The sequence below is a fragment of the Lissotriton helveticus genome, chromosome 1_1 (genome assembly GCF_964261635.1).
Source record: "Lissotriton helveticus chromosome 1_1, aLisHel1.1, whole genome shotgun sequence".
NCBI classification, from domain to species: Eukaryota; Metazoa; Chordata; class Amphibia; order Caudata; family Salamandridae; genus Lissotriton; species Lissotriton helveticus.
Genome location: NC_136057.1, coordinates 306,992,186 through 307,015,770, shown reverse-complemented (window position 1 = coordinate 307,015,770; position 23,585 = coordinate 306,992,186). Strand labels below are relative to the sequence as shown.

The 23,585-nt window shown below is 42.7% G+C and overlaps 2 protein-coding genes across 3 annotated transcripts in view; one reads left to right on the top strand and one right to left on the bottom strand.

The window, feature by feature from the left end:
* The window catches only part of WDR91 (WD repeat domain 91), a 228,463-nt gene extending 217,140 nt beyond the window's left edge, over nt 1-11,323 (bottom strand). For both annotated transcript variants that reach the window (XM_078670816.1, XM_078670899.1), the window contains exon 1: nt 11,197-11,323. The gene's annotated coding sequence lies outside the window, so the exon portion shown is untranslated. The remainder of the gene's footprint in view (nt 1-11,196) is intronic.
* A 458-nt stretch (nt 11,324-11,781) lies between these two features.
* The window catches only part of CYREN (cell cycle regulator of NHEJ), a 50,615-nt gene continuing 38,811 nt past the window's right edge, over nt 11,782-23,585 (top strand). Inside the window, exons 1-3 of the mRNA XM_078670696.1 lie at nt 11,782-12,289; nt 21,145-21,270; nt 22,211-22,332. Of these exons, the coding sequence (XP_078526822.1) occupies nt 22,211-22,332 (122 nt within the window). The 5' untranslated portion in view covers nt 11,782-12,289; nt 21,145-21,270. The remainder of the gene's footprint in view (nt 12,290-21,144; nt 21,271-22,210; nt 22,333-23,585) is intronic.

The window sequence follows — 23,585 nt, the reverse complement described above, 5'->3', positions numbered from 1 at the left end:
TGGTCACAACACGGAAGATGAGTACCATTATTTCCTTGCACAATAATGATAACACTTGGAACCTATTATTTTATGGTTTGTTGGCATTACTGCTACATACAGTAATTACCTTTCTGCATTTGTCACGTGTGGTTTTATGACTCAGAGTGCACTGTTTTGGTGGGCACTGCCCGTTTGCCACCTCAGGTAGGCGTGGGTCCCCTTGGGGGGGGGGAATTGTTGAAGTTGGGATGCTTTCTTTTAGCTCACCGGCATGTGTGCATTCAGTTTGATTTATTGGAGAGGTGGAACGGGTGTCATACATCCGTGGTTGGACGTTTGAGATGACACGGTGTGGTGTGCACTAGCTGCTCGAGCTTGATTTCTGCTTAGATCCCTAGTGGGGGCCTGACGACATCTGGATGCTTACGGGCTCGCGCACACATATACAGTCCGTATCATTAATTTGAGATGGGGCACGGATGGTACAGACATGACGCTCTGTGCGTCACTTTAATGTCTTTTTTTAATATCCTTTACCACCGGACCGCCATTTTGAATTTTGATAAAAATTAGGTGCCAAATGTTGAGTGCTTTTCCCACATTCCCCCTGGATATTACAATATGGCCGTTCCACGATCGGCCGCCAGGCTATGACTTTTTCGAAACTGACGAGGCACGGCTGTCCTTCTCTATTACGCATGATTGGTTAAAAGTATAAAAGGGTCACACCTAATGCGCGTTTGAATAGAGGGAATCCCGCAGAGGGCAATGTACCCGTATTACCGGTAAGGGGCTTTTGGGTTTGCTTTCATTACAGTCTCTAAGTTTACTGCCGCATTGCGCCCGACTGCCTAAAGGATATAGATTGTTATTCTCTTGTCTACAACGTGGTTTGCTTTTATGTCAATTATTTAAGTTTAATACTGCATTGTGCTTTACTGCTCGCATGGCATTGACGGCTATCTCTTTGCTTCTGATTTTGCCTCTCGCTTTTAACACATCGCGCAGTTAACGAGTACTAGCGATTTTTGGGTTTGTCATGTTTTTATCAATTAAGCTTGCTGCCACATTGAGCTCGCCTCCCTACAGGGCATTGCCTCTTTATCATTATTATGCTTGACCACTGACAGCTAGTTATTATTTATTTAGCTGCATGCCGCACCATTACCTTCCCACACATCTCTCACTCCTGTGTTTATTTTTGACCCAATTAAGACTGCCGTTACAGTTTTTTTGTGCTCTACTTCGTTTGTAAGCGCTATGTATTTTTCCATGAGTCTCCCCCCCCCCTTTTTTTGTCGTCAGGATAGCTTTTATGTCCCATTTGACGTGAATTTGGATTTTTTTTGGCATCTTAAACTATTGGGTAATATGACTGCAGGTCTAGGTTTAACTTTGGAGTTGGCTTTCATACATAGACATGATTACAGAAGTTACAAGTGGCAACGACAGACTGAGGGGAGTACATTAAGTTTGTTTTCACTGACAGTTTTATTTGTGGCTAAATAACGCATGACAGTGGAGAGATCTTGGACTATGGGTAATAGAGGAGGGAAGTTATGTTGTCTATAGTTATCAACTGATATATTGGGGCATTACATTATTAAGTATTGTTAAAGCTATCAAGGATTTGCCTCATCTTTGTCCTCCTCCATCTTGTTCGATACCCCCTTTTGATATACATCAATAGGGAAATTATATGGGAGTACATTCCCGATTCATGTGCACATGAAGCATTTCTGTGGCACAGGTGACATGGATTTGGAAGAGGATATTGGATATTACCTCTAAGGAACACACGTCAATTAATCATATGAGGTGGGGGAAACACCAGTTGATTTAATTGACGCTGGGGTAATAACAACTCAAGACGACATGATATGCTAAACATGACGCCTGAATGTTATCATTTAGGGCTCTATTTATAAAAAATCACTTAGCAGTTCTGGGCATACTCCATGGGCAGGAGAATGCGTTGTTAATGTTCTGTTATTCATGTCGTATAGTGATTACTGCTGTCACTCTATTACGTTCTGTCCATTGTGATGTGCATGCCCATGTATATTTTAACTTTTATGTTATTATGTATTTTCTATTTTGTTCACACTGTTTGTGAGTTCTGTGGCAGTTTTTAAACCTATGAAACACAAGTGACTGTATCATTATTTGTGATATTATGTCGTTGACATCTATGGTGTACTGTAAAGTTTTGTTTACATAGTTATGTTTGTTGTTTTTTTCTTTGTTATATGTTGTTTACAGCCCTAAGGAAGTTCAGAAAAATTGTTTTTCCTGAACGAAACACGTTGGCTGGACGACTTGTGTTTTATATTTTCTATGAAGAAGAAGAAAATAAAGAAATTCATTTGTTACCATAAAGACGCCTTGTTTTGAATCTTATTGGAAAGTGGATTATCTTCCTGGTGCACCATTCCATTTCAAACAAAATGGTCTGGAGGTGGAATGTACAATGCCCTTGGGGATGAAGAGAGAGAGGGGTGCACCAGGGGTTCATCCTGGCCCCCTCTTCTTTTCACTCTTTACATTAATAATAATAATCTTTATTTGGATATAAAAAAAAGATATCCTTAAAAGCACTTCACAGTAATTCCCACAATCAACACGTTAGTAAATTAAATAAGGAGCATGTTTTAACAACAATTGATCAATGAGAGTCGTCCGGATCGTGTTGTTCAATTTTCTGTTACCTATTAAAGGTTAAAACATTGTATGCCAAACGACAAAAAGGCATAACATTAGGACAAATGGGGTTTGATCTGCTGACAGTTAACGACATTCAACTTGTAAAAAACAGTCCATATTCAAGCAATTACTACTAGTTATGATAAAATGCTGTCGAATTAAAATAGAACACTAGTCAGTAACAACAATTATAATAAAATGCAACCGATTATAAACAATTTTAAAACTTAAAAGTAAAATACGTTTTAAATTAGACAGTTAGATAGGGGAGGGAGGGATTTACTGGTCCTTCCGGCGTTAGCGTGAAGATACGGTATGCGTCCCGTATGTAGTTTGTGAAGGCTATGTTTAAAACTATATTTTCTGGGCTCAAAGATGTAATGATTGCCTGTCTGCAAGTCCGAACACCCAGCCTATTCCACTCTACTTTAAGTTTGCATCTGCGTTGGGACATGAGGGCAGGGCATAAGCAGAATTCGTGCTCCAATGTTTCAGCTGTCTTACTGCACCCTCTGCACATTGAGTCTTCCGTGGTACGCCGCCAAGGGGGCAGATCTTTTAGAAATCGCCAGTCCCCCATTCTAATGGCCAAAAAACTGCGTTTTAGATACAGTGAATAAGTACAAGAGAGATAGGTAGCGGGGGATATCCGCTCATAGGAATTCATAACTGACCATGCATGACTGCGTTTGGAAAAATGAGCTTTATCGATAATAAGGGAGCTCATTCTGATGCCTTTTTTAATACAGGTTTTAAATGCTGTCGTGCTAGGGTTAAGGGCCCATAGGTCACCCGCCGACATTTCGCGAATAGAATCCGTAAGAAGGCGGCCGTACGAGCCCCCTGGGTTTTTCTGACTGATCTCTAACCAAACTAAAGACTCTAAAGTGCCTATATCTGCTTTTCTGAGTTTGTGACAGAAATTTAAGTATGTGCCGATGTTGGAGGCCTCATAGTTTAGTAAGCCCAATTCTAGCCTGATCTGGGCAGCGGAGGCAGATTTAGGCAAATGGAGGACTTTTTTATAGATTTTGGTCGCGAGTTGATTTAAGGTGGTATTTAGTTTACCCCTGAATATCTCGATGCCGTACGCCAGGGTGGGCCCGATTATTGCTCTGAAAACTTCCAATAGGAATGATAAAGTTGGACCAGACAGCTTTTTTTAGAGCTTAGATAGGGTCACCTGTAAGGTCGTTGCTTTTACTGCGATCTCGTTGCGCTGTCTGGTGAAATTACCCCTAGAGTCAAAATGGACCCCTACGTATTTATATGTACTTCCTGTTGCTAAGCTTGTGTTGTTATATGACCACCCACCACCGACGTTGCGTTTCCTTCCAAAGGTTACCACTTGGGTTTTCTTTAAATTTACCTCTAGTTGGTTCTTAGTGGTATAGCTGTATAGCTTGTCCAAAAGCCTTTGCAGCCCGACCCGTGTGAGGCTGAAGAGAACCAGACTTATTGCTAAACCTCCTACCTTAGGGGGGTGACTGTTTGTTTCATCCACTGTGACCGACAAGTCAGCTATAAACAGGTTAAAGAGAAGGGGGGCCAGCACGCATCCGTTTGACACCTCTGGTTGTCATGATTTTCCGCGAGAGATGCGTGCCAGACCCCAGCTTCACCTGAACCCATGTACGTGAATACAGTTGTATAATCGCCTCCAGGAGTTTTTCAGGGATCCCCCATTTTTTTTTGTTTTTCCCATAGTGCTGCCCTTGGAACCCGATCAAACGCAGCTTTAAAGTCAACAAAACAGCAGTGCACAGCCCTGGATGTTGAAAGCGCTTTGTCGATGATTATGGATAATGTCAGTAAATTGGTCATAGTCCCGGAGTTGGCAGTAAAACCAGTTTGATTCATTGGGATCAGTTCGCGCAGCTCTGCCCATGACCTCAGCTCCTTCAAAAGAATTCCTGCATAATGCTTGGCCTCGATGTCTAGGAGGGCAAATAGTCTGTAATTGCTTGGAGAGGCGAGGGAGCCTGATTTGTGGATTGGGTGGATTATTGCACCGCGCCAAGAGTCCGGAACTATTGAGGTTCTTAGTGCAAAATTGAAAAGGTTGGTTAAGTGCCCCGACCAGAGAGCTACATTTGATTTGAACAGACTCTCATGTAAGCCGTTTGGGCACGAAGCACCATCTGATCTTGCTTTTGACACAGCCTTGGGGACCTAAAATGATCAGTCAGGAAGGTGGCCCAATCGGATTCTTGTATGTTTGCAGACCCGAAGCTTGATGCACGGGAGTTAGAGCGGTTGATTAAAGCCCAGAATTTTCTTGTGTTGCGGCTTTTACTCTCCCATAGTAATTTGGCCCAAAATTGATTTTGGTGTGTTCGTTTGTCTTTTTGTGCGGCCATTCTGAATTATTTTTGTGCTGATTGGTACACATACAAGAGCTCATTGTTTCCTGGAGATTTTACATTAATGTTCTGGACATGGCCCTGCTGGATCCAGGAGTGAATGCCCCGACGGTAGGCGGTCGTCCTCTGCTTGTTCTTTATACGAGGATGACCCGCACTCATGTCTCGGCCAGCTAAGTGTTTGCAGTGGCTGTTAGCTCTTTTTTTCATTTACATGGATGGGCTAGATCTTAGTACTAATTACTTTAAATCCAACATTATGGTGGTGGGCCCTGGGAACACTAGATCTAAAAGGTACGTGGTCAAGGGTCACTCCATTTCCAGGGTTAAGCACTTTCTGTATTTAGGGATCCTTTTGGATTCCAGATTCTCTTGGCGACCCATGTTGAAGACAAAAAGCATACCATAACGTGTGTATTTGTAAAGCACACATTCACATGTAGGCATCTTGGCGCTGAATAACAGATTTTCATTGGTACCAAACTCAATGGTACTCATTTTATCGACCTCAGATGAATGAAAGGCTGAGTGGACCCACAGGATTTGAATTTGTGATCATGAGGTCGAATGCAGGCTCCTGCATTGGACACATTAGTCCGCTGAGCCACCAGACCCGGCTAAATACCATGAGATTTAAAGCGGCAATCAATGGAGTTGGTCTTTTGGCAAGGTGCATGGGTCATACAAATGTAGAGGCAGCGCTTAAAGTGTTTACGGCCAAGTGTGTCTCAATGGCAAGTTATGGCTGTAGAACTTGAGGTTAAGTGTCTCGCCCTCAGCTTCAGGTCACAGAAAACGCTTTTTTGAGATGTCTTCTAAAAAGTACCAGTGAACACTCCCTCCGAGATGCTTACCAAGGAAGTGGGATCAGAGTATAATTGATATGATTGTTTGGTTCTCAGTGCCTTCGACGGATTATCAGTCGCCCCCCTAACCCTCCTGCGCCTTGAGACCCTTACTGGTGAGCAGTCACACTTTACAAATAGCTTGATTGATTGATGGTTGAAAAAGATTTTGTCTTTTAATAGGCTTATCATTCGTGATTGCATGGCCCTGGAAGGTATGCTGAGCGTTCCATGGTTAGCATACATCAGGAGAACTTTTAACTGTCTCGGCCGTCTTGATTTGTTCACGGACCCAGAAGGTATAGTTAGGAGAAATATTCAATGGCTCAAACAGTCCGTTTTTTAAATAGTGGTAGTGGAACACAAGGCAGTGAAGCTTCATAAACGCTCCATGCGTCATTTTATCATGGTGAAACTGTACATGGAATGGAGCCCTATTTGTCGCTGTAGTTGTCAAATTATCATTGAAGGCTCGTGACATATTTTTGGTTTACCATGTTTTATCAACTTCTGTTAACAAAGGGGTCCTGGTGCAAAGTCTCAGACCTTCCGCCTTACCACTACGATGGCGTTTCTCTTTCTTACTCTCTCCATATTGCCCAGATATGCCCTAGATTAAACCACCTGCGGTTTAAATTTATCAGCCCATTCCTCTTGCCAATGAATTTAAAAAAAAGATAGGTCTGCCATCTCTTTCTGCAAATGTTAAAATGGCATAACATTTGTTTTTATCTGACTCGTTTAATATCTGGGGTTATTAATGGTAGGTGTATGTTAGCATCTGTGCTTTTTTTTTTTTTTAAACGAGTGGGTTTTTAGACTATCATAGAAGCTTTGTTGTTTCCAATATTTATTATTTCTAATAGAGGCATGCTAGTGTCAATGACTCCCATGCTATGTATTTTATGCTTTTTTTATGTACACTTTTGTCATTTTCGTGAAAAATGGAATAGCGTTTTACTACTACTTACTATCACGTCATTATCTAGAGCACATGGAATGGAGCTGAGCCTAATCAAATATGGAACCAATTTAAAGAATGTACATAGAGATAAATAAATCCAGAGTAATTCTAACAAATGTACAGTTGAACCTACAAATAAACAATTGAAGCAACTAATATATGTTTGGACCAATGAATGTACAATCTGCACAGTACCAGCACAGCACATCACATTTACAGGATAAAACGTAACAAGGAGCAAGTGAACAGAATGTATAAGACACCTTATGTAGTAAACTAATAATGCTTGCAGATGCCCTCTACTAAATATACATAGAAGAAACACATTAAAACTGGGCAACTCCATACTGTACACTACACAGATCTACAGTCTGTGCTTATTTTGACTATGGAAATATTGCCAGCTAGGAAACCCAGTCACTGTACCACCTGATGTAACCACAGATTTAGGACTATATGGACATTGCCCACCTCAAATGACCAGCTACCAGGTGGTCATAAATTCAGCATTTAGAAACACAAGAAGTAAGAGGCAAATGAAAAACATAAAATCAAATCCAAGGTTCTTTCAAAAGACTGCAACCAGTCTGTTTGTGCTTGATTGTTCTTTCATTTCTTTTCTTTCGTCTCAAGAATAGAACAAACATTTGCAGTCAACGCGTTTCGCTCAAGCATGGGCTTCTTCAGGGCAGTTTTGTTCTCATAGCAGTAGTATTACAGTTGATATATGACAATGTCCTACCGAAGTCCTACGTTGTCCATTCCACGCTAATTATATACAAATAGAAGCTAGAAAAAAATCAGCAAGGATAGGTTGACCTTGGAGTTATAAATCCAACAGAGTAATCCCTATCTGAGGTATAATTATTCCAAAGAGCAAAGTACCATGTTTGGCAAAGCCGTTTGGCCCGCTGTGTCCAGGTCCACAATAGGGTTTGCTGCACGTGGACATGGATGCGGCGGGCCAGACAGCTTTGCCGAACATGGTACTTTGCTCTTTTCAAATAATTATACCTGAGATAAGGATTACTCTGTTGGATTCGTGACTCACGGGACAACATATCTTTGCTGATTTTTCTAACTTCTATTTATATATAATTAGCCTGGAACGGACAACTTAAGACTCTGGTAGGACGTTGTCATTTATCAACGTTAATTCTGCTGCTAGAACAATACTGCCCTGAAGAAGCCCATGCTTGGGCGAAACGTGTTGACTGCGAATGTTTGTTTTTGATCATTAGACATTAACCCAGAACATGAGAGAGAAGGCAGCAAATGGGAAAGGGTAGAAAGGAGGAGGAGAAATACAGAAAAACTGTGGAAAATAGAGATAGCATGAATGAAAAAGAACGTGCAAGAGTGAGTTAAAGAGGCAGGTAGAGTATGCTTGTGGATGAAAGGATCTGAGGTGAAATTAAAACAAGGGACCCTTGGTATTTGGCAACCCTGACATTCGGCATGCAGCACCCGCGGCCTTTTTTTTTTTTTAACATGCTTTATTACATTTTTATACAAGAACACATTAGCATTTCCGTTACAGGTTTTGCAACGATTCGTCCACTCGCTTTTAGTCTATATAATTCTATGCATTCCCTACCTGTCATAACAGTCAAGAAGCGCAAACGATCAACAACAGAACCCTGCCGGTACTAAATAGAAGAAGGTCCCAAGGAGGGATCCTAGGATTTAGAAGGGGAAACAATATATAGTTTCAAAGCCAAACAACACATTATCGTCTTTAAGTTTTACATTTATTGATTATTTTATTCATTTTTTTTGGGTTTCATGATTTTCAAATTTGGTGAATAACATTACACACATTAAAATCTATGCACGTTTTGAATAAATACAACTGATAAAGTCCCACAAAATCCACATCAATCACACACTCAGAATCACAACCATATCAATTCAACTGTCTATCATTCAAACAATCTTTCATATCTTCATACAGGAAAAAATAAATAAGAACGGTACATCAATGCCGATCAATGATATCAAGCAGGCGGTCAATATGGGGGCCTGAATTCGCCCTCTGGGTCCAAAATCGCTCGTTCTGTAGATAAAATACGTCCCGGATTTAAAAGCGGGTGATTGGGTGGCTGCAAGGCAGCGCAGTCATACGGGGGTGGGGGTCTGATGCACACGGATGCGTCTGTATCCTGAGAAGGAAGCCAGCCAGCTGGATTCTTTTATTCATATTTTTTTTTGTTTCATGATTTTTCAAATTTGGTGAATAATATTACACACATTAAAATCAGCCAGCTGGCTTCCTTCTCAGGATACAGACACATCCGTGTGCATCAGACCCCCCCGTATGACGCGCTGTCTTGCAGCCCCCCGATCGCCCGCTTTTAAATACGGGACGTATTTTATCTACAGAACGAGCGATTTTGGAACCCGAGGGCGAATTCAAGCCCCCATATTGACCGCCTGCAAGGTCCCATGATTTGACACGACTATCAAGCCGCGAGGCAAGTGACCGCTTTTTTACAGCTATCTTCAAGTCTTTTCTTCACTCCCTCACTTGGCGACTTTATTAAGGTTGCCCCTTCCCTGTGAAATCTATAGAAAACTAGGCGAGTGCTGTACGATTACTCTCGAATATCTGTGAAAGGAAGCCAGTCCTTGATTCCAGTCCACCCACTTAGAGGGTGGTTTGACTAATTAGAAGTTGAAGTTAGTTATGCCTCTGTGTCCCCTTTTCCACGGTACTTCATCGCCCTGACGAAGGTGTGGCATGTGTGGGCCTGTACACCGAAACGCGCGTCGGCGCGGTTCTTGTTGGTGGCAGGATTAATCTCTCATCCCATGACCTTGTCTTTCATCGTTTACCTGCCCCGCACCCCTCTTTGTTAATGATTAATTGACCATCTTGATGTCATTGATAGGCATTGATGTACCGTTCTTATTTATTTTTTCCTGTATGAAGATATGAAAGATTGTTTGAATGATAGACAGTTGAATTGATATGGTTGTGATTCTGAGTGTGTGATTGATGTGGATTTTGTGGGACTTTATCAGTTGTATCTATTCAAAACGTGCATAGATTTTAATGTGTGTCATGTTATTCACCAAATTTGCAAAATCATGAAACCAAAAAAAATATGAATAAAGTAATCAATAAATGTAAAACTTAAAGACGATAACATGTTGTTTGGCTTTGAAACTATATATTGTTGCCCCTTCTAAATCCTAGGATCCCTCCTTGGGACCTTCTTCTATTTAGTACCGGCAGGGTTCTGTTGTTGATCGTTTGCGCTGTTAACCCCCCTTGCCTGCCGTCATTTCTAGCCCAACTGGGAACCACCTTCTATAACAGTTAAGAAGGACAGGAAAATAGAAAGGAGCATAAAAGCAAGGGGTGAAAGGAGCATAAAAGCAAGGGGTGAAAGAAGAGATAGAGGACAGGCACTTGAGATTTATATTGCTTATACATTAAAGATTTGAGCCACAGCACTTATTCTTTTTACAAATTTAGCATTGGATGTACTTAGGCCCGGACATTCATTTAATATAAAGTTTTCAACATGAGTTAAGAGTACCATGCGGACAGATAAAGGCATTTAAAATTATGTCTCATGTAAGAAAAGATACCCGGGAATCTGGGCTGTACCATGCACTCATATCAGGCATCATTGGATGAAGCGGTTAGGGGAAAAAAAACATGCATGAGCCCTAAAACGGCCATCAAGTGAGGGGAAAAAAGCAGTTTGTGCGAGTGTTTTTTTCTGTCTTTGAAACAGGAAGGTAAAGGTCTCGGATCTTCGAAACGGTCTATAACATTTTAACCCCCCTATGTTCTTCAAGTCCCTGTAAGAGCAAAGATATGACGATGTGTATATTAACCAGCAACTAGCAGATCAAAATAGAAAATAAATGGAAACTACAAGTTGTATTCGCGTCAGAAAAAGCACAATGTAACAGCATCTCAAACAAAAGCATCCCTACAGTAACTCGCTACTGAGGACCAGACATTATAAATGCATGCAATCACTTCCGTTGTTTACTCAGCATGTAATAATCACTGAAGTGTGTATTCACTAAACTGGAACTGCATAGTGGAAAGGAGGGCACACACTAACCGTTCACAATTACCACCTCACCCTCCTCTGACATGACCAACTCTCCCTCTGAATACTAGAGCTCCCGTGGCTCAGACAACCAGAAACTTCCCTCTTTCGTCCCCTAATTTAACATTACCGGCGATCCTTCTTAATTCACCAGCACCCTCCTTGTAATATGTCACAAGGCTGCTACAAACAGACCCTTCTATCATAAATTATGACTCCCGAAAATGCACTGACTGCTCCCCAAAACGCACCAGTAGTGTACCTACCCAAGTGCGCTCTTCGGGATCTTCTTTCTACCACCAGGTTTCCTTGCCTGTCATATGACAGACGTCAGTTCAAACGTCACGTGAACCCTTCGAGCTCCCGGCTCAGCAAGAAGGGAGGACACTCATTGAAAGCAAAGACGGGCTTGCCTGAAGACGACCTAAGCCGTTTTAAACATGAGATTGAGCTGTATGGATAGTAAATAGCCCAAGGATTTAGCTCTGACCCGTTAAAAAAATGATAAAAGCTGAGTGTGTTATTGTTGTTTTGTAAAACTCCTTTTGTCACACTACAGTTATTTATTGTGCATTTTATTTTACTTGTTTAATTTGTGAAACAGGACCACGTGATCATACAGAGTGTTTTCCAATTGCTCACATTAGTTATATTTCTCAATATCCTGGAAGATGCCTTCATGTGTTTAGTTTTACGCTGAAAAGAAAAGCGGTTTTGCTAGATTTATCGGCAACGTCAGCAATACAGAAAAACGTTAGGCTCGCGTTTAAGATGGAAGCAGTTTTGTTATGAGCCAGCGCGGATTGTCCTTTCTTTATGTTCATTCCCACTGTCAAGTTTCAGCGCTGAAACATTATATGAAATGTTCTGCCACCGTCAAGAGGAAGCGAAACCGCTTTCGTTTCCCTAAAGTCAATGCTTCCTCCTTGTTTCACTCACAGCAGGATCTGCGCCCTCCCCCCCCCCCCCCGGCGGTATTTTGAAACCCTGTTTCGCCATCTAAATAACCTCGCTTCATCTACAGCTAGCCGTTTTGTACTTGGTGCATGCTTGTGCATTAGTGGCTCGAGGCGTACTCCCAGTGACTGGACTGGGGTGAGCAGAACTGGGAAACGCTTTCATCTGCATTGATTTAAGAGGGCCTACCCTACAAAACCACTCTATCGCAACCTCTTTGGACACTAACAAGTCTGCGATACTTCATGAACCAGAGGCAAACATGTAGATCACTTTTACCCAGGCTATGTCTTATTGACTGGACCCTAGTACTCTCAGAAGCAGTCCAGCAAAGTAACTACGTTTTTGATTGGACAAGCGCGAGGTAGACCTTAGAGTCAGTTGATGAAAGATTATGCTGTGGTGAGTAGTTCTTTTAGTAGTCTTTATGTTTAGTATTTGCACTTTCTGCAATGTATGATACCATTCCTGTTCTGGTCGAGGAGTGTCTGTAGAGCTAGGGTCCTTCCCATTTACGTTTTACGCTTCCAGACAACCCGTCTACCTGTATTTCACTTTTATCACTGGTTTCAATTCCTTATCTTTCTCCTTCTTTCCCCATACTGTGTTTTTTCTCTCTCGTTCTGGATTAAAGCATGTTGAGGAACAATTATTGTCGGTCTCCAAGAATGTGTGCCGCACCTGCATCATATTAAGCACTTACAGTACCTATTCAGTTGTTTTAAAAAACGGGTTTCCCGGATTGTCAATAATTTACATGCTAGGTGATGTTTGACATATTTGCAACCTGGTTCATTGTTGCAATATTACTACGCCTTAAAATAGGAAACCAATCTCCAATCCTCTTTGTTAATTATTGATCAACTAATATAGCACACAAACCAGCAGATGCCATTCATCCATTCCATTAGATGAACACAGCGTTGTAGTACTCCATTCCAGAACAATGAATCCCACAGAATGTTTCTGTCAAGGCAGCAACTATCTGTGCAGTAGGTGCAGTGGCACCAGGGTCAATGGGTGTGCACGTCCCACTGCACAGCATTCATGGGTATCTTTCAATATCCATCCGGGAGGCAAACAAGCCAATTTTATTGCTTGCATTAGGGTCCATGTTACCTTTTCTACATTACCGGTATTCAGAATTATCAGATGCTCCCTAGTGTCTATTACTTTACTTTAAAAGAGCATTGTCCTCTAGGCGGTATATAATTTGCAACAACAGATTGTGTTAAAGAAAATGGCAATTTCTTATCTAAAAATGCCTGATCAGCTTTCAGTTACTCCCTCAATCTATCAGGAAAATTCCAGGTTAAACCCCGCCCCATTAGTGGACACATGCACCTGTTTCTAAATTCATAGACTTCCATGCAGTTCAGGTCCCAATTCATAAAGCCCTTTTTACAGAGAACATTCATTTACTGAAAAAATTACCCCAAGTTTGGCGGGAAATTGATTGTTTGGTGTGGAGAAAAGTTTTTCCAGTGGATGAAAAAATAATAGTTTGCGCCAGTGCTATTTTTGGGTCATGGCTCTGCACAGGACATGTTCTGTCTCAAAGAGACATGTAAATACTTTGTAGGCTTCAACTAGTCCAAAGGGCTTCCCATTTGCTGGCTCAATCGTCACTCTCATTCTTTCTCCCCATTTGTCCATGACATGCATGCATCATGCCTCTTCCTGTGTTTAGCCCTTCCTGAGAGCATGGACCAATTACGACTAGCCATCCACTGCTCTCATTTTAGAAACTGTTTTAGGAACCACTTTTTTTATTTGTTTATGAGCACTTCACACAAGCGTTAGTGTTTTCACTCACTCCAAGCTCCATTTGTAAACAGGCTTGTAAATATTTCCTGTTTAGAGTTACGGTTGTTGCAAACGACTGAGGGAAAACCGGCTCGTCTCCATAGTAAGGGCGTAGAGTTAGTGAATGCTGCGATAATGAGTGCCATTGCCACGGAGTGGTTTTAACACTGGTGACATTCACAAGCTGGTGTTTGCTGGTCGGGACTATTCATATGGCTTGGAGCATGATTAGATGCACTGAGTATCTTTGAGCTAGCAGTTTGCTTGTAGATTTTGCACTGAATGTTTTTTTAATGATTTATTTCACATAGAGTTCTTCCTACTCTTTCTTTCCAGTAGTGTCTGATTTTCTCAGTCATTGATCAATATTTCCTTCATGTTAGTAATAGAGTACTATTGTATCCACAGTTACCCCTGACGAAAGGTGGTATCACACGAAATGCATTGGGGGTCATTCTGCAAGGTGTGACTTCAAAAGTTTTCTACTTGTTAAAAAATAGTTGTTCCAATTAATGTGATGTAACATTGTTTGAAAGTCAACGTAACACATTGTGCATAACTTTTTGTTTATGTGACAGAAAATTTGAAATTTTGAATATTTGTGTGAAATATTTGATTGTAATTTCACAGTTTGGATAAAAATGTAGCCTACAGGCTCCCATCGTAGTGCACTTTGATTCTAGGAAAACTTTGGGTTGACTAGGTTTGTACTTATTCACTTATGGAGATTGTAACGTTCTTAACAGTCTTAGCTGTCAACTGCTTGTCCACAAATTCATAGTGGCTCTTCAGTGGACCAGCATGTGTTCCTTTGAGTAATAAACCTGTGCTGCCACTTTTTGATTACTGGGTTGGAAGAATGATAGTTTGCTCGAGAATAGAATAGCTTTATGTCTCTGTGTGATATACTCGGACAGTGTGGTTGATGGATCAAATGTTTCCTCAGAAAAATCTGTACATTCGGCCTATGCGAGCCATTGGTGTGGCTACCATGCCTTGTAAAGAAGTCAGTACCTAATTTCTGGAATATTGATGCGGTAGTCTGGTATAGTGACTTTGGAATGCATGTAGGGGCCGACCCTTTGTTCTTTTGATAAATCTAAGAACTAAATTGTTGTCCCTGCTGTTGGTGGTCTGCTGGTCCATGGGTCAATTAATGCACTTATAGCCTTTTAGGCTGATAGGGTCCTAGCCTAGCCACACATGAGTCTGTGTCTCTAGGTGCAAACAAGCTTGATCAGAGGCTCTGACTTAGTTTGTCTTTCAGGGCAATGTGATGTGGAGTGAGCCTGTGGCTTCCCTCTTGTGCTATGTATGTGAGCCCTTCTCATTCCAAGGAGTGGGTTTTAAGTTCGTAAATTATCAGCACTTTAATAAATTCAATAGTCTGCAAAACATAGTTTTTTTATACGAATATGCCCAAGATATTGCTGGGATGCTGAATTAAGGCCTACTAAGAAGTCCGCAGTGCAATCGCCTGTTAACAGAGGGCACCTGATATCAAGTCTATCTGAAGGGGAGACAGCAAAGACCATTGAAGGCAAATATAGAACAAGTTCCAGAGGTGGCCTGCAAGTGCTCAGCATGGCAAATGTGTTAGCCCAGGGAACTGAAGGTTGCGTTAGAGCAGTGCTGGGAGCCCTAAGGAAATTTGGACTTTTGAATAAAAGAACAACAAAGAGGTCTGAGGTACCCTTCTACTCACTTTCCATGTCCTGCAAGATGTTGTATATTTTTTATCGTGAACAGGGTTGCCCTTGGCAGGGAGCTTTAGTACATCACATACCAAATGATTTGAAACTTAAATGCACCAAAGACAACACAGACGTTTGTACTCTATGGCATCTTTCTCTCTCCAGATACAATTTAAAAGAGCTGGTTTGGAAAAGGCCCCTTCTGCCAACTCAACAGAAGAAGAATCACTGCTCAGAGATCAACTTCATGATCTGAAAGACACCACCTCCAATATAAAACAAGCATTTACAATGCAACGGTTTCGCCTTTGTAAAAGTTAGAGCTATTGGCATTGTAAATGACAAATTTTGTATTTATGTGTTGGTTTTGAAAACAGATAAATAAATGGCATTGTCATTTACAATGCTAATAGCTTAATCTCTCACAAATGCGAAACCTATTGCATTTGCACACACACACAGAGCACAAACACACACACAGAGCCACACACACGCACACACACACGCGCGCAGGAGGCAAGCATGACTGACAACATGGGCGCGCAGGAGGCAAGCATGACTGACAACATGGGCACGCAGGAGGCAAGCATGACTGACAAAATGGGCACGCAGGGGGCAAGCATGACTGACAACATGGGCACGCAGGGAGCAAGCATGACTGACAACATGGGCACGCAGGGGGCAAGCATGACTGACAACATGGGCACGCAGGGGGCAAGCATGACTGACAACATGGGCGCGCAGGGGGCAAGCATGACTGACAACATGGGCGCGCAGAGGGCAAGCATGACTGACAACATGGGCGCGCAGGGGGCAAGCATGACTGACAACATGGGCTCGCAGGGGGCAAGCATGACAGACAACATGGGCGCGCAGGGGGCAAGCATGACAGACAACATGGGCGCGCAGGGGGCAAGCATGACAGACAACATGGGCGCGCAGGGGGCACACAGGACTGACAACATGGACACGCAGGGGGCGTGAAGGAGGCAAGCATGACAGACAACAGGGGCGCGCAGGGGGCGCGCTCGGCATCACACGTCAATCACCACAAACTGTTACCACGTGCAGGCGGCTGGAGTACCAGATCAATCAAAGGCAAAGAAACCATATGAAAGATATTGCGCGCACAAAATCATCTGAGCCGTCTTTAATTAACAGGTTCTCATTAATTTGGGATCAAATGCCATTCCCTTAATGAAGCCGCGAACGGCCAATGTGATCTCCTAAAGTGAGGCGTATGTACTGCTGTCCTCGCGCCTCGTGGCGCCGTTAGGCGCAGAGGTGACCGTTAGGGCCGCCTAACATTGAGTCAAGGACAGTTAATGGATGCCCGAGCACAAACATGGGCGCTCCGAGCATGTCAGTCAAGGCTAACCTGAGGCGAAAACATCAGAATGCAGCTTGGAGTTTTGACATTCCTGCAGGCTCTAAACGCCTCGCCAGTGAATTTTTAAAGTCTATACCCCCACTGCTGGGGAACACTTTCCGTCTGATGAGTGCGAATAATGCGGCTCTGATTGAACCGCGGCTGCAGCGCGACTTAAAAGGCGGCTTTGCATGAGCGTTCTCTCTTTTTTTAAGCGTGTCTTTTCTCTGTGATAACACCAAAGGCATTTTCTCTGCATACACCGTGACATGGTTTTTATTCAGACATTCACAGTTGTTCAACTGTAGGTGTCCATATTCCCTATTAGCATTTCTAGAGGTGACCTTGCCCAAAGCTGTAACCTACTGTACTGCATCTCCTGCCTCCCAGCTGCTTTCTTAGTTAGCTCTATATGGGTCAAATAATAACATGTGGACACATTGCCAGGTCGCATGAGGTGTCCACCCAGGCAGCTAGATGTGAGCAGCAAAATAGAGTGAATCGTGCCGTGTCAGCATAGTTTTTACAAGGGCAACATAATATATGTTGAGAAATGCAGAAGTATGGTAAGTGAATAACAAGTATTTCAAGCATGGACATTATACCTGTCAACTCATCCGCAATTGTCGGCTGCCACCCACTTTTTACTTCTATTCACCCATGTGATAAACAAAATGCCTCCATTGACTAATGGGTCATCCGCTTTTCTTTTAAACCTATGGCAATGCCAATAGGTCTGGGTTAAAGGAATGTAGCATTACAAGTAAATAGCATATGTATTTGTATGAAAGACCAGAACTGTAGAATATATGTGTAGGTTAAAAGGTCAAGTGACAGTTGCACTGTCAAGCCAGACCTAAAAATCCATATAGGTTAATGACTGCTCTCCTCCAATTGGTGCTGCTACCAGAGAAAGACAAATACCATAAATTATCTAGTTATCAAGGACACTTTTACAACATTACAATGTCAAATGTGCATCCCTAAAAGTTCAAGCTTAGTGAGCTGGATAAATAAACAAAATGAGCACAGCTGGTGACGGGTAAGCACTTTTTATGTGGAAGCACATCATTTCTGCCCCAACATATAATCCTAACTTTCAACAAGTGGGCGGAGCTAACCCTCTCTCTAGTGGTACTCACATTATTGTCTTGCTGCAGCTGCACTGCAAGCCATGCAAATAAAGTGTTCCTAGAGGACAGGATACTGGTGGGGTTTGGCACCCTCTGGTCAATGTGATATTTCTAAGCAGTGGAAAGCCCCCAACGAGCCATCCATCACGAGCTGGAAGAAGGGTATTTAGTGGTGTGTTAAAAAGGAACAATTTATACAGCACGTAGCTGCCCCCACAACTATGAGGTTTGGAGCAAATGATCTGGGTGGCTGAGACATACAGGGACAACAACGACAGCCCTGGACACGATTCTTACATGATCATCAAGTGTGCTGCGTTTTGTAAAAGAAAAATGTGTCTTTGAAGTGCGATATATAAAAACCTTTATTGTACTATGAAAAAGTGTAAATTCTCCATTTACCTTGATGGGATCGCTCTCTTAAAAAGTCTGACTTCACCCATATTATTGAGTTACATATTTCACGGCACTTTTTAAACGAGAAACTTTCAAAACAAATATTTCAACAGCGTCAGTCATGACACTAAAATAAACAACTTCTCTCATTACCATACAACACCCAATATTGGGAGAGGGTGTGGTCTCGCGGCTAGACTGCCGACCTTGGTGCCTCGAGTCCACATATTGTGATTCTGGGCAAATCATTTAATCTCACCGTGCCTACCAAAAAAAAAAAAATCGAATGTGTGATTGTGTAACATAACAAGAGCTCATGTAAAGCACTCCAATACCTATGCTATATAAAATCTGCAACAACAAAAAAATAATCCCCCTCTTCACTCTACTCTCAACAGCCTTTTACTCTCGACGCACCCTTCCCTTCTTTCCCTGGACTGTACTTCTAAACCGAGTACGCCACATTAATTTAAACGTAACACCCTGTTCTAAAAAAAAAAACAAGCACTGCCCAGCACTGATTTATCTGCAGTAGCGTTTTGGAAAGGAAGTGATAAGGCGTAAAGAATAAGTGTTTCTACTATGGTCACTGTCCCGCACGGACTAAAGATACGATAAGCAGACACGGAAACACACAGATAAACCTTTTTCCTCTCCCGACTTAACGGGTCGCATGGTTATACAGCGACACAAGCCCATTTTCATGACCAACATTTCTGGGAAAAAACTGACGTTACAGATAATATAAATAACTTGATATCTAAAATAAATAAAACGATCAAATGGCCAAATCTCTTGTGCCCCTCCTCAGGACTTTCTGGTCAACAGAAATCCTCACATATTGGCCGGCAAGGGTTTCATGTGTCAATCTTACAAACTTCTTAAGTGAGGGAGTAAATCAGATACATTTATGTACATCTTCCTCCCTCTCCAGAAGTAATCCGGCTGCCCACGAAGCCCAAAGGACCAGAAACATTCGGAATTAACTGACCAAACTTTCTGGAAACTAACCGACAATGCCGAAAAAACACAGATTTATGCAGCTGGATTTCATTGCACTAAAGCTATTCATTTATTGCCCTCATCAGTCTTACACACCTCGGCACCCGCTGGTCAAGCAGTCACAATAGCCCTAGGCTTATCCTGCCACCCACCAATCACAGAACAGTGTGCTACAATAACACAGCCTACAAGGTATGCAGGGGTAGGAGGACAATGAGAAGGCCTGCAGCCGGGACACCTACACACGCGTGAACAGGAAGAAGCCGCAAGTACTCCTTGGGGGCTCAGGAATCCAAACGGAAACAGGGGATGCGGTAGGGTGCCACTTACCGGCAGGGTACTTGTTTAGAGCAGGGCAGGCAGCAGTAGCACTTCCACCGTCTCCTCCCCGATCCACTCACTAAACCATCCAGCCTGCAGCCGCCAGAGCTGCAGCTGCAGTCTGTAAGGAAGCCGCTGATTCGTGCGCTTCAGGCCTGTTAGCATTGGCCGCTGAGCAGCCCATTCTGATTGGCTTTGGCTCTATTCCTTTGCGTTTGGTTTTGTAATTACTTAGCTTTCTATTTCAATATCTTAAACCCAGACGGGCGCACCGAAAATGTGCGACTATTTCCTATAAATATAAACATTGCTTACTGGTGTGATAACGTTAGTCATTTTGTTCGTGGTAAATACATACCTGTTAACTTTGCTTACATTTGCCGCGGTCGTTCAGTTTTCCACAATATTTACGAAAACTGTTATTGTGTCAGTTTCTCCCATCATCATACGACAAATAAGCAGAAAAGACCCACAATAAACAGCGCATTTAAATGTCCATCAGTGGATCTGACTGTCCAGCTGTTTCTAACTACCTTCTAATAATGGTTTTAGCAAAGTTTGTCATGACACATTACTTATGCAAAGTTTTTGAAGTCACAGGTTTTTTTTGGCTAGCTTCACTAAGGTGCTGTAATTGGATTTATCAGGACACAAGTCGTATAAACAAGCGGCAATCTCCCGATTTTTGAAGCCACAAATTGCAGAGGCAGTCAGGTCCCGGGCCGGCCAGCCAATCACAGCGCGGCCCGGGAATGACGTCACGGGGGTGTCCCGGGCCGGCAGCCAATGGCAGCGCGGCCCAGGACAAAGGGGCGGGGCTTAAAAAAAGCACCAGAAACGCCCCCGAATCGCGTTTTCAGGAGAAAGCGCGATTGACAGCCTCTGCCTCCCAATGGCTAGCCTCCATTTATGGAGCTAGCCAATTGGAAACAGAGGCTGTCCTAACCTCACTATTAGAAACAACAGATTTCGATCTGGGAGTGGCTTCGCCCCTCGCCAGGTTACGAAACCTAAAAAGATTCCCTCATTTAAGTTAAGTTTGGAGGAGTTAAAGATGAGTCGACCCAAACATAGGTGAAAGTGAGAAAAAACGAATAGCAAACATTGAGGTTTTAGGGCTGGATGAAGGATTATGGTGAGGCCCTGGAACAACAAGAGACATGTAGAGGCTGCTTGATGTAGAGATGTTTGATAATGTAATCATCTCTGCCAGGCTGAGAGTTCTTGGAATTAGCAGTTGTCCAATTCAGATGACATACATGCTTGGTGAGTGGAAGTGCTCAGCCTGGATTCCTGTGAAGACCCCTGGTGTAGGATTACTCCTAGTTGACCTGTTGACCTCAATACAGCATAAGGCAGCAATTCCTGCTGATTTAAGAAAACAGAGGTTTGTTATTCAGAGGGAGCAATGTGGCAATATTTCAAGACATGAGCAAGACCATCCAAAATTGTTGGCAGCGGTTCACTGTGCTTTTTTTTGGTACCTCCAAAACGTAAACTAATCGGTAATGAGAGAGCTTTTTTTTTTTTTTACAGAGTTGGCGAGAAACTTTCTAGACTGCAAGAGAGAAGACTGCAATATCAAAGGACTAGGAACAATTCAGGAAATGTACTGAACTGTAACATTGATGGGCTGCTTGATGTTCTGACCAATTGGCTCAGGTAATGGAGGGGGCTGTAGATACAGTTGTGCGGCGCTCGTTGACATTTCTGAAGTCTCTCCATTTCTCCCATCCCACCCTCAATTTTGTTTAACCTTTTATCTGTAAGTTGTCCAGAGTAAATACAAAATGCTTTGTTCGTTATATAGGTTAGATTTCACTGAAGCCTCTTGTTTGTGCTAAATGAATTCTCTACTTGGGAGGCATCAGCTGGTCTGCATCTCTTTTAGTAATGCACTACATATGCATGGATGTTTAAGTCAGAAGACAAACTGTTAGAACTGCAGGTTAGTGAGGTTTTCATCATAACCTCTTTGGTATAGCTACTTTGGAAACACACCCCATCTCAATGAACCACAACATTAATCCCTCTTCTTAACATACTTACAGTGGTTGGTGAAAGTCACAGGACCTGCTTCATCACCAGTATTTCTACGGGGATAGCTAGCAGGCGGAGGTGGCTGTTGAGGAGAGGAAATGTTCTATCCTTGTTTCTTTTTAATTTCGCACCCCTAAGAGATGGCACCCTAATCCTGCTGTTTTATCTCACATGAGAGGCAGAATTTACATGGAGAGTGAGAGCAAAAGAGCTCTTCTCAGGTTTAAGAAATACAAATGGAAATCAACCACTTTGAACAAGATAGTACATTCATTAATTAGTTAAAAGTACAACAATCAAACAGCGCCAAGGTGCTATTGAAAACAGTGACCATTGCACTATGTAATAACTCTTTAACATAGCTTTTACTTTGATCTTCTCTCCTTTTCAGAGATTTGTATGAAGTCTTCCTGTGTGTCTTTGCTATTGATAATGAACATTTATATAATGTGCATCTCAAATTGTGTCACTGCAGCTTACATATGTATTGTCTATTTCATTATTAATCCTACAAGAAGATGTCCTCCTGTTGTTCGCATTTTTGTCTGCTTTTTCTCGCCAGATGGAAATGTCCGAGTCCAAGGCAAAGAAAAGGATGCTCCCTCAATGGATGAGCGAGACGAAGGCTGATGGGAAAGAGCATCTTTCAAAGCGAGTGAAGAAGAAGAAGAGGCCATTGATGAGGTAATATTTTGAGAGGATAACAATTTGTTGCATTGTTCCTTATAGACATCTTTGGTATCTGTCGCAGACAGCATTGTAACCAATATTTTAGCATGCACTTTGAATGGATTGTGCATCTGTCCCTTGCTCGTGATTGAATCGCTGTCTTGTCCATTTCATTTCCCACTTTCAATTTTTAAGTTGAGCCTAGAGTTAGCGCGCAAACGTTGCTCTGGCGAAGATCGTGGTAGTGCAGTATAGGAGAAAAGCCCTGCCCTTATTTTTCATTGGCTTTTGTGTTTGTCTTTTGTAAATGCTGTCTTCTGATTCATTATGAGACTTGTTAGTCCCTCCTTAGTACAACCATGTCGTCATTTGTAACCTTCCATGTCTACTGGCCCCTTTACTTGGTTGTTACACCGCATGTGTTCTATTTCCTTTATTGAGTTTCTCCTACGGCGCTGAAGATTCACTGGCCCTGAGCAGTCCCCTGCAGGTCTGCACCCAAGAAAACTCACTGAGAGCGATCAATCCAATAAGGCTTTAATTAGGAACTTAGCACCATGTCTCCCCTTTCGGTGAAGTAAACTCGTCTCTCCTCCGTGAGTTCGGAAGCATATGCTCTGCGCACAGTGTGTGAATAAGGCACGTCTCTCTTTCCCTCCACCACAGAGCCCGGTCCCCCCAGTTCTGTCTGGCGTGTTCCCTCCCTGGGATCTCACATCCCCTCCCTCTCCCCTCATAGCACGCAGTCAGCCCAAGTTTTTGACGGAATTCTTTCTGAGGGGAGAGCAGACACCGCTGGATGGGAACTGTGCATGCGTGTTTTCTTTTTCCTATTTCTTTCACTGCCTGTCGCAAGGAACTGTTATTTTCTTCACTGGTCAGGGTGGATGTGAATCGTGGGGTTTTCACCCGTTTTGGTGCTTTGGCTTAGCCTGGTTTAGTTGCGGTGGCATTTCTCAGAGTGATTGACCGGAGTCAGAAGAATACACCGGATGTTGGCGCGGGCCCTTCAGCTCAGGGGTCTCTGGAAGAAGTTTCGGGCTCAGGTCTGATCTGCCCTGAGATGGGTTTGGAGGCCGCCCCCGGTAAACTGCAGAGCTGCCCCTGAGGGCTCCAGACTCTCGGGTTTCATCTGGGCCTTCCTGGTCCTCACCATATGTTGTGCAAAGGCGCAGGAGTTGAGCCAGCGTGGAAGGAACGTATGCAAATCAGCAGGGTAGGTCAATATGCACATTTTGCGCGTGGAGCGGGTATGTTGTATATTATGT